Consider the following 12,151-nt stretch of genomic DNA (forward strand, 5'->3'; position numbering starts at 1 on the left):
TTTACCACCTCAGCCTTCTAAAACCATGGAGAGAGGCAGTCCCCATGACTTTGGCAATGGTGGTTCCAGAGAGGGAGTAGCTCAGACCGGAGGTGAACTTAAAAGCCACGATCGAGTCACCCTGGTCCCTTGTGGAGACCACTTCTCACCATCCCAAGTCATGGAGATTGCCAGGTTGTAAGGAGAATTCTCTGATGTGTTCTCGCCTCTTCCCGGTCGTAGGAATCTCATAGAGCACATATCGAGACGACTCCAGGGGTAGTGGTACGTAGTCGTCCCTACCGATTACCCGAGCACAAAAAATAGTGGTTCGGGAAGAATTAAAGGGCCATGCTGGATATGGAGGTAATAGAAGAATCCCACAATGACTGGGCCAGCCAGGTGGTTTTGGTTTTTTAGAGCGACAGTGCTGCCCGGTTCTGTGTGGTTTATAGAAAAGTCAATGCGGTGTCTAAATTTGATGCGTATCTGATGCAACAGATTGATGAACTGCTCAATTGGTTAGGTACGGCTTGCTTTTATTTGACACTGGATTTGACGAAGGGATATTGGCAGATCCCCTTAACTCCCATGTCCCATGAAAAGACGGTGTTTTCCACACCGTTCAGATTACACCAATTCGTGACTCTTCCATTCGGTTTGTTCATGGACCGAATCCTCAGACTGCATGCTGCTTACACTGCTGCCTATCTGGACAACATCATTATTTACAGTAATGATTTACAGTGGCACCTTCAGCATCTGAGGGCTGTCCTGAGGTCATTGAGATGGGTGGGACTCATGGCAAACCCAAAAAAGTGCACAATTTAGCATGTAGAATTACGGTATCTGGGCTTCCACTTGGGTCACGTACAGGTGCGTCCCCAAATTCATAAAACCGCAGCGATTGCAGCCTGCCCGAGACCTAAGACCAAAAAGGTGGTGAGACAGTTCCTGGGGCTGGCTGGCTATTAGCGTAGGTTTGTGCCTAACTATTCGACCGTCACCAGCCCACTGACTGATCTGACTAAAAAGGGTGCACCAGATCCGGTCCAGTGGACGGAGCCGTGTCAGCAGGTGTTCACACGAGTGAAGGCTGCACTTTGCGGCGGGCCGTTATTGCACTCTCCTGACTTCACTCTCCCTTTTATCTTGCAGACGGACTTATTGGACAGAGGGGTGGGAGCGGTACTGTCCCGGATAGTGGAGGGGAAGGAATGTACTGTGCTGTACATTAGAAAAAAGCTCTCGTTGAGAGAGACTAAGTACAGCATAGTCAAGAAGGAGTGTTTGGCCATCAAGTGGGCGGTCCTCACCCTCCAGTACTATCTATTGGGGCATGCTTTCACCCTCTGTTCGGACCACGAGGAGCGAGGCCGGGAGAAGAAGAGCGGTAAGGATTGACACCTGTGGGAAATTATCTCTTAACAGCTGTTTTGTGTTACAGTGAGAGCTGGAGAGGGATAAAAAGGGCAATCCAGACCGCCGGAGAGGAAAGTGAGAGAGCGAGACACGAACCTCACTGTGTGTGTTTATGTTGAGCTGAAAAGCTACCCATTTGTGTGTTACTGAAAATGATTGTAAATAAAAGACTACATGGATTGTTTATCTGGCTCCTGCTTCCTCCTTCATAAAGACAGTTAGTGACCTGTCACAAGGTTATATTAACTCTTTGTATTTATGTTTAATAAAAATGTTGCAAGTAACTTTCTGCGTTGAGGCATTTCATTATATGACAGTTATTACTACAGCTATCTGGGCTTCCAGAGCCCTTCAAGTGTCAAAAGCTCCCAGTAAATTATCACACACATGACAAGGCGAACATGAATAACCCATATGTAATGATTCTAAGGTCATTTTAAGCTATTCCACCGCCGACGCACAACAGCACTGCTGCTGAAAAAAAAAAAAAATCCTAGGGGAAACACTGTTCTAGTTAGTTGCTAACACTGTTCTAGTTAGAGGCTGCCATGGTTCTTTCACTCATTTTATTTCTCTCTCTCTTTCTCTCTCTCGCTCTCTCTCTCTGTCAGTTTTCTTGCCTCAGAATGTCAGTATGATAAGAATGTGTGAGCTGTTTCCTAATCTGTGTATTAATGGGCGCTGCGTGTCGATACCAGGCAGTTACCGCTGCGAGTGTAACATGGGTTTCAAACTGGATGGTCGCAGGCAATGCATCGGTCAGTGTGTCATTCAGTCACAGTCATGTCAAAGACTCCTGCTGTGTGTGTTTCGAATTAATATGTTAATATTTGTTCTATGTGTGTTCAGATGATAATGAGTGTGAGCGCAGCCCGTGTGTGAATGGAGAGTGTGTGAACACACCCGGCTCCTATTACTGCCAGTGTCCCGCTGGATTCCAGAGCACTGCAACCAGAACCGAGTGTAGAGGTAACAAAACACAACTAGATTTACATTTCCTGAAAGAAAACTGCAGTGCTTGTAAGGCAGCAGTGGAATTCTGTTTACGTTTTAGATAAGTTTTGGTCTTGTTTTCCCTCAGCTGCATGCAAGAATCAACATATAGTCACTGTGTAGTGTAAATGCAGGTATAAATGGTTAAATATGTCGCAGGAATATGAGACTAATCACAATTCAGTATGCAAATAGGTGTACTGTATGAAAGTAAACTGATCGCAGTTCATTACGTTAAAATTACCATGACATTGTCATAGTCAGATACAGTTTGAATGCACGTTCCATCAATGTACTGTAAGTTAATGGGAGATTTTCAAACTTTAATCCTACATTTTTTTAAGTATAACGTTTATAAATAGAATAAAGATGGATTTGGAGTTTAAATGGAGTCTGATTTAATACTTAATATCAGAGGTTTAGAACAAACCTAAACTAGGATGTCTTCTGTATGTCGTCTTTAGATATGGATGAGTGTGTGGCCAATGGTCGCATCTGTAACAACGGCAGGTGTGTGAATACAGAAGGCAGTTTCCACTGTGTGTGTAACGCTGGCTTTGAGATCTCGCTTGATGGCAGAAACTGCCAAGGTGAGACATGCAGCACATAACACTTCAGTTAAACTGATTCAAAGATGATAAATATTTCCACCAATAGATGAACTGACATGACAGACTGGGTGGAACAATGGTCAGAAATGATCATCATATTTTCGTTATATTCTGTATATTATTAATATACCCTAAAAAGTCAATTTCCAGGGGGCAAATATTACCCCCTTAAAAAGTAAAAATTGGGTTGATTCCAAGGGCAGAGTCTGAGTGGATAGAGAGGAAATGTTTTAAATGTGTTGGTTTGTTGTGTTTGTTTCAGACACTGATGAGTGTTTGATTAGGAACATCTGTTTGAATGGGATGTGTATTAATGAAGATGGCAGCTTCAAATGCATCTGTAAACCAGGATACTTACTGGACGGTACTGGACGATTCTGTGTGGGTGAGTGAGGTCACACACACACACACCCTACACACTACACACACATACAGACTCTTGTTGAGGCACTGAAATCATGCATATGATATATTTGCTCAATAATGATTTGTATAGTCTCAAGAGGAATGAGTCTAGAACACAGGAAACCACACTCTCTCTCTCTCTCTCTCTCTCTCTCTCTCTCTCTCTCTCTCTCTCTCTCTCTCTACACACACACACACACACACACACCAACACACACTGTTTGGAGTTGATCACACTGATAGCACTGGAGCTCTGGGAAAGAAAGAGAGTTTGTGTCTGAGGCTAGATGGATTATGGATTATATTTTGGATCTTATGGTAAAATAATTGTACATCCAAAATAAAAAAGTCTGTCACCATTTAATTACCTTTGTTCTAAACTTATACGACGTTCTTTCTTCTGTGGAACACAAAAGAAGATTTTTAGTAGAATTTTCACGCTGCTTTTTTCTATACACTGAGCATACAGTGACCTGGGACTTTTGTGTTCCACAGAAGAAAAAAAAAGTCTTGAAGAGGGTGACTAAAGAGAGTGACTATATGATGACAGAATTGTCATTTTTGGGTGAACTGTTCCTTTAAGTTGTAGGTGATTTTTTTTTCTATTGAGTTTTCCATTTCAATTGTCAAATGTTTTGTTTATTTAAATTTTCTAAACCGTGTGTGTCTCAGATGTGGATGAGTGTGAGGTTACTGGTATGTGTATGAATGGTCACTGTGTGAACACGGAGGGCTCGTTTAGGTGTGAGTGTATGCCGGGACTCGCTGTGGGGCTGGACGGACGCGTCTGTGTAGGTGAGTGTGACACACACACGTTTAAATACATAAATACAACAGACTTGGATTATACAGGTAATTCAAATGACTTTAGAGCATGGTCAGAAATGTACTCTTCCGTAGATGGGCAATATTTAGGGGATTAGGGGCATTTTTTTCCTTTGTAAGAGCAATGTTTTCTAACCATATAAAATGACTCCATTTGTGTCAAATACTTAAATGTAATAAATTAATAAAATCTGAAAAATGAGATGCTGTAGGCTATTACCAATAAAATTAAATCAGCATCAACTAATATTTGTAAGGCTGGTAATGAGTTAATTAGAATTGATTAAATATCAATTCATTGGAGAGTCACGTGATGCCATATGAGGATCAGACGTGTGAATGGCAAGCTCTGTGCACTTTGCTAGTTTTAATACTTTTTATGACATAAACTGGTGAGATTCAATACACTTTGTTCCATAACTGTTCTAGGAGGACAATATGTCAAAGAATTAAAAATCCTCTGGCTCTGGAGACATTTAAAGACACTTACGTGCTTAAGCTGACACCCCCGAGAAGGCCGCGGGCCTGGGAGTCATGCGGGAAGTGCAGCGAGGGATGCTGAACATGTCGGTGATGCTGACGAGGGTCGTTGCTGACTTGGAGGATCTTGCTGTGATGCGTTGATCGATCGCTGCCATGGAGGTGAGGTTCGCTGATGTGGTTGCAGGAGTGGGGGTTGTCGAGAAATGGATTGATTGCCTGGGATTATCGGAGAGGCAGTTGTCTGCTGGTCCATTGGCAACTGGGGTGGATTTAGAGCATGTCTGGGAGAGGTTGGAGGACATGGAGAACCGTAGCGGAGTGACGTCTGTATCGTTGGAGTCCCGGAGGTAGTGGAAGGATGGGATGCGGTGGGGTTCCTGGATGGGCTCTTTCCGGGTCTGCTCGACATGGCGGGTCGAGCGAGCTCATGGGGTTCCTTCTTGGCGATCCACAGAGGGAGACAGGCCCCGATCAATTCTGGCAAAATGTCTGAGAACATCTGATGATGATCTTGTGTTACGTGAGGCTAGGGGAGGGCTTTCTTGGAAGAACCGCAGCATTTTCTTGTTCCCAGACTTTGCAAACTCGACAGGAGAGAAACGTGGTCGATTCGGGGAATGCAAGGGACTTTTCCATCAGCGGAGGGTCACTTTTGCACTGATGTTCCCAGCCAAGTTGTGGGTGGATGCTGGGAATGGCCGTGGAACATTCACATGCCCACAGCAAGCGATGTCCTTCATAAAGTCATTGGAGTGAGTAAGTCATCTTGTTGTACTCACGTTGTAGCCGAGTGGACCGGCTCACTGACCATTCGCTTGACTGTTTGGGGGAATCGGCACACTTTTTTTGTGCTGGTTCCGCCTAGCAGCTGGAGTTTGTTTTGTGGAGTATTTCTTGCAAAGTCATTGGAGTGAGTAAGTCATTTTCTTGCCCACATTGTGGCAGCCGAGTGGACTGGCTCACTGAACATATTTCCTACGTTTAAGAAAATAAATAACCTTCCATCTTTTTATGGGGGGCCCCAACCCATTCACATTCCACGTGGAGAGAGACAACCCACCCATATTAACATTTGACATCTTGACATACTGTATAAGAAAGAATAGATTATGTGTCAAAAATAATATTATAAAGACCACATTTCAACATTAGTACAACAATCAGCCCCAGAACTTTCCCCAGAACAAAACAAACAGAAAAAAGAAAAACGTGCGCATTAACCCCACGCACGGTAGCGCCAACCGATATTCATCCCTCTAAACTCAAACAGTCCTTGTACGCCTACTAGATTCCCTGCGACAACTTTGCCATCGGATTGCTCGAGTCCGGTGATTCTATACAAAAATTTGTATGACAGAATTACACAACAGAAGATAATCTAAAAAACAAACTCCAGCCCATAAGCGGAATAAACAAAAAACATGTAGATTCATCCACTTAATTGTCTCGAAGGTGTGTTCCTCCACAAAACAAGCACCAGCCGCTAGTGGAACCAGCACAAAAAAACAAACAAAAATGGGCCATCTGCCGATCATAACTCCAGCTAGGATCCAACTTTTTAAATGTCTATCCCCAATATTAATGACCGCCCCATCGTCTAAGGTACAGAGTCTGGGGCAAAATGAAAATGGAGTGCCCAAAACGTGACACATAAATCTTTGAACCCTCAACCAAACTTCTTGGATCTTAACACATCCCCAAAAAACATGGGTTGTGTCCCCGTCTTCTGATTGACATCACCAGCAGGTGGGTGTGTCTTTAAGACCAAGCCTATACAATCTAGAGGGGGTCCAATGGACTCTATGTAAAATCTTATATTGCATCAGACAATTTACATTGTGTGGGCATCTAGTGGGCATCAATAGATGTAGACTTGACGTTTTTTTAGAATCCAAGCCCACACTCCCTCTTCCAATACCAAGTTTAAATCTTTCTCCCATAATCTCCTGAGAGAAGTTAAAGCTCTGTCCCCCAGACTCTAAATTAGCTGGGAGTAATACACTGATGCCTCATGACCTTTTCCAAAAGCAGTAATCACCACTTCCAGAGGATCTGCCGCTTTAGGGGGGTGTATGCTACGCTCATAAATAGTACAGAGCAGGTGGCGCAGCTGTAAATACCTAAAGAACTGAGATCTGGGAATCCTAAAATTTTGAACCATATTTTCAAAGGATCTCAACACTCTCATATAGGTCACCGAGCATATTAACCTCCCTCACAATCCACTCTGACCTGCAGAAATGGGACTTATTAATACATAATTTTAGGTTCAGCCATATGCTCGAGGCAACATTTAAATAAATGTCCGAATTAAACACTGGGTACTTTTGTCCATACCGTGTGCAAATGCGAGATAACGGGTGTAACTTAACTTCTCCGGTTAGTTTAATAGAAAGGCTTTGCAATGGCAAAAATGGGGCAAGAACTTGCTGTTCAATACAAAACCAGGGAGGGGCTCTCTCAGGTGGAAGTGACCAATGAGCCAAATGTCTGGGACCGAATGCATAATAATAAAACAAAATCTTGGGTAGGCCTAACCCACCTTTGTCAATCGGCCTATGTAACTTATTGAAATGTAATCTGGGACACTTACCATTCCAAATGAAGGACTTCGCTATGCTATCAAATTGCTTGAAATAAGAGAGGGGGACATCTACAGGGAGAGATTGTAGCAGTTGAATTTTGGATTACAGTTCATTTTAATAACATTAACCTTCCCAATCATAGATAAATGTAATGAAGCCCACCTGCCCACATCGCACAAAAAAACTTTTTATGAAGGGGTCAAAATTAACTTTTGCTGGGAATAAAATACTCAAATACTTAATGCCCTGTCTTGGCCACTGGAAGGCACCCGACTGAAAACCTGTTACTGGGCAGTACGCTGTCAGAGCTAAAGCTTTGGATTTAGACCAGTTGACTCTGTATCCTGAGAACTTAGAAAAGGAATTAATAATTCTGTGGAGGCAAGGCATAGATCTAGTGGGGTCAGGGACGAATAATAAAATATCATCTGCGTTAAGCAAAAGCTTATGCGCCATTCCTCCCGCCACCAGCCCTGGAAAACCACCTTCCTTTCTTATTGCGGCTGCTAATGGTTCCAGGGCAAGACAGAACAATAATGGGGAAAGAGGGCAACCCTGCCGAGTGCCCCTATCCAGAGTAAAATAATCTGAAATTAATCCATTCGTTTGTCCCGCCTCTGCCGGGTGTCTATAATGTAACTTAATCCAACCAATAAAAGTATTCCCTAACCTGTACATTTCCAAAATCTTAAAAAGATAATCCCATTCTACCATATCAAATGCCTTTTCGGCGTCAAATGAGATGGCAGTGACCAGAGTCTGATCATTCACCACTGACCACGTGATATTGATGAAACGCCGCTACAGCCCCGAATAAACCCCACCTGATCTATATGTGAGATGTCATAACTTTACTTAATCGGTTGGCCAAAATGTTTTACAATATTTTAACATCTAACTGGATCAGGGAAATTGGACGGTAACTCTTACACTCACTTGGATCTTTGTCCTTTTGAAGAATCAGACTGATCCTGGCTTGCATCATGGTTGGCGGAAGCTTTCTTTAATTATTCCTTATAAACTTATAGCAAAAGTGGAGCCAGTTCTTTAGCATAAGATCTAAAAAACTCAGCAGCAAAGCCATCTGGCCCCAGAGCCTTGCCTGTAGGCAAGGCCTTAATTACCTTGCCAAGCTCCTCCAAGGTTATCTCAGAATCAAGAGAATTTGCTTAGCTGTCAGTTTAGGAAGTTCTAATTGTTCCACAAATTTATAATATCCTCATCAGTAGACAAAGACGTGGAACTATAGAGATCAAGATAGAATTCAGATTTCACAGAGGGAATGGTAGAAAAAGAATCTCTCTGTTTTGTATATCTAGCCAGAAGTTTTCCTACCTTGTCCCGCGACTCAAAGTATGACTGTCTTGCCCTGAATAGCCAAAACTCCACCTTCCGTGACAAAATAGTATTATACCTGTATTTCAATCGGGCCAATTCTCTGAGGCCATCAGTCGACATTCGGTGCTTCAGGTCTACCTCGGCACTTTTAATATTCCCTTTCCACTCCACGAGTTCTCGTGCTTTGGATTTTTTGGTGAAGGAGTCATACTGTATGATCCAGCCCCTAAGAACCGCCTTAAGTGCCTCTCAAGCCACGCCCACAGAGGATACTGAGGACCAGTTGGTCTCCATATAAACATTGATTTCAGCCTTTAACATTTGTTGGAATTCAGGATTTTGCATAAGGGATACTTTAAATACAACTATATGATTTCCTTTTCTCCATATGTGGCAACACCTCTAAACTCACCATGGTATGATCTGAGACTAAAATGTTTCCAATTTAGCAATCAACAACAGATGAAATGAGGGACTTGGATATAAAAAAATAATCTATTCTAGAATAAATTTTATGGACTGATGAAAAAAATTATAATCCCTACCACATGGGTTCAAAAGTCTCCAAATATCTGTAAGACTTTGACACATTCTTTGAAGCGTGAATGTTGCTCTAGGTGGCTTACACACTTTTGCTTCACTGTGATCAAGGATTAAGTCCATCAAAAGATTTCCAACAATATGGACGTTATTCCGCCGGCTACGGTTCTCCATATCCTCCAACTTCTCCCAGACGCGCTCCAAATCCGCTAGCGGATTAGCAGATAATTCCCTCTCTGATGATTCCAGATAATCAATCCGTTTCTTGACATCCCCCACTCTTGTAACCACCTCAGTGAATTCCGTCTCCATGGCAGTGATCGATCGACGTATTATGATCTTCCAGTTCAGCAACGACCTTTGTCAGCATTGCCGACATGTTCAAAATTTCTTGCTGAACCTCCCTCACCTCTCTGACCAAATCGGCCCCCAGCTCGGGGCTTCAGGAGCTGCAGCTTGAGCATGTAAGTGTCTTTTAATGTCTCCAGAGCCCGAGGATTTGTAATTCTTTGACATACTGTCCTCCTAGAACAGTTATGGAACAGAGTGTATCAAATCTCACCGGTTTATGACATTAATAGTGTTAAAACAAGCAAAGTGCGCAGAGCTCGCCATTCACGTGTCCGAACCTCGCATGGTGTCACGTGACTCCCAGATTAATTAACATATTAATATTATTAATAAGTAAATTGTAGCATTTGGTTACATTATATTTTGTAATTTCTCATACCGGATTATTTTACTAAATGTATAACATCCATCCCTCCAATGCTTTCTGCCTCTAGCGATTGAGGAGGCTTTTCAGACAGACAGATACTATAGCAGCAAAAGTGAGTTGGGCTGTGAGCACAGAGAGCGATAGTCACTAGGACATTTTATTTTCAATGAGAGGAGCGAACACTCACGGAATTTAGCGCGACCCGAACTGATGCAGAGCAAGAAAAGCAGAGTGCTCGTTTATGCGGATCGATGTTACAAGTATCCGCCATTGACTTGGCAACATCTGTACGATGCACTACAAATAATGTTTAGCAAAAAATCAAATGAAGATCGTGATGTAGCCTGTACTGTATATTTGTAACTATATTAGATGTTATGAATAAAAAATAAAAAACAGGAACTTGTTGCAGAAGCATTTTTTGTCCCCTTATTTTGAATTTCGAGAGCACTTTTGTCCATTTCAGTGGCATTTTACAAATGAGGACCTCCTAAATGTCCCTAAAGGGAAATTCTATAAGATTTCGCTCTCCAAACGTACACACATGCTTTTTTTATTTGTTCATAGTCTCTGGTTTAATTTCTTCTGCACATTGTCCTAATTCAGATTCTTTACGACTTTGCTTTTGTTGTGAGTGTTGAAATGTTGCCCTGCACTGTTTAGTCAATTGCTGTTTATCACAACAAATTATTTTAATTTCCCTCGACTGTTGTTGTTGTTGACTGTGATGGTGAGGAAGTTTTCTGTTTTGTGGGTTTTTGTCTCTGGCAGACACACACATGCGCAGCACGTGCTACGGAGGTTATAAACGGGGTCAGTGTGTGCGACCATTCTTTGGCGCTGTCACCAAATCAGAATGCTGCTGTGCCAACGTGGAGTATGCATTTGGAGAACCATGCCAACCGTGCCCACCCCTGAACTCAGGTACACACACACCCCACACTTAAAAATGTCTAAATGTCATTATATTAGATAATACAATTTCAGAGTAAAGCCAAGTTCACACCGCCAGCAACTTTGTCGCTTGACGTTGCTAGTCCTTGTACTGTATGTCACTAGTAGGCATTCCTACTGCTGTTGCTGTAACGTTATTGGTGGACTTAACAACTGGACATAGCTTTTGAAATTCACAGATGAGATTTACTGCTGGTAAAACTAAGATATCAGTTTATTCTCTGGCCTCTAAAAATTAACATTCTGTAGGGGAGAGTGTTTTTATATATTGTATACTGCAGCATTGCTCGATGCATCATAATATAATGTATGAATCAAACAATTTCTGATATGTCATTGTAATTTGATAAGGAATCCTTTCCCTATCTGTCACTTACTCTAAGTTGTGTCGATGTATTGACACTAGGGGTCGAACTTGGGAGCCCCAATCACCTCTGATATTTGAGAAAAGGCCAGTGAGAACTGGCGAGTGGAATTTGCATGCCACTCCCCTGGACATACGGGTATAAAAGGAGACGGCTTGCATCCACTCATTCAGATTTGTTCTTCGGAGCCGATCAGTGTTGACTAATCCACTGGCGTTCCATTCACCTCTAGCAGTGTATAAAAAGGCTGTTGTATATATGGCGCATTACAGCGGGTTCTCCCCTCGGTGCTTCAGCAGCCACACTTAAAGAGTTTATTTTCTCTAAAAGAGTAAGCACTGATGGAGAGCGTCTTTTTAAAGATGAGATGGGCGACCCAGGGGTGAGGAGACCCGCTGTCAACCAGAAGGTGGTACACAGACCACTCCATCCCCTGGTGGAGGGCCGGGAGGAGAATCTTTCGTTTTTATGATTTCGCCACATGCCCATGGGGCACCGGCACTTTCATTTTTTTAAAAAAGAGCAGTTTCCTCATTCTCTGGGTCACACACGTGGTGTCTATGGCCATCGTTGTCATGACAGCCATACATCGAACACTCACAGCAGGGGTGCTGCGGACACGAGTCCTCCGCCTTCGCACACCCAGCTGCGACACACACATACCCATGATCAGATGTATGTGATGCGCCACGAGGACACCCGGTCTCCTCTCCCGTCGCAGACCGGTCCAGTGGTGGGTACACGGAGTGAGGTAAGTGCTCTAACATCTCTCTCAGCACAGCCATGAGTTCGGGACACAAGGCCTCTTGACGTGGCAGCTCCTGTTCTGCCCTACCACGAGGCCCCATCTGCAGGTATGTCAAAAGCGATTGTCCCATTGGTGCCCCTCGCACGGAGTCTGGAGGCGTGGTTAGCGCTCTCCAACCCATCGTG

General features: G+C 43.1%; 1 protein-coding gene across 2 annotated transcripts in view; it reads left to right on the forward strand.

Annotated features, from left to right (window-relative positions):
* The window catches only part of LOC127455817 (fibrillin-1-like), a 135,344-nt gene that overhangs the window by 39,879 nt on the left and 83,314 nt on the right, over positions 1–12,151 (forward strand). For both annotated transcript variants that reach the window (XM_051723969.1, XM_051723968.1), the window contains exons 12-17: positions 2,013–2,159; positions 2,251–2,370; positions 2,859–2,984; positions 3,268–3,390; positions 4,083–4,205; positions 10,671–10,823. In XM_051723969.1, the coding sequence (XP_051579929.1) occupies positions 2,013–2,159; positions 2,251–2,370; positions 2,859–2,984; positions 3,268–3,390; positions 4,083–4,205; positions 10,671–10,823 (792 nt within the window). The remainder of the gene's footprint in view (positions 1–2,012; positions 2,160–2,250; positions 2,371–2,858; positions 2,985–3,267; positions 3,391–4,082; positions 4,206–10,670; positions 10,824–12,151) is intronic.

This window comes from Myxocyprinus asiaticus, chromosome 18 (genome assembly GCF_019703515.2).
Source record: "Myxocyprinus asiaticus isolate MX2 ecotype Aquarium Trade chromosome 18, UBuf_Myxa_2, whole genome shotgun sequence".
Classification (NCBI taxonomy): Eukaryota; Metazoa; Chordata; class Actinopteri; order Cypriniformes; family Catostomidae; genus Myxocyprinus; species Myxocyprinus asiaticus.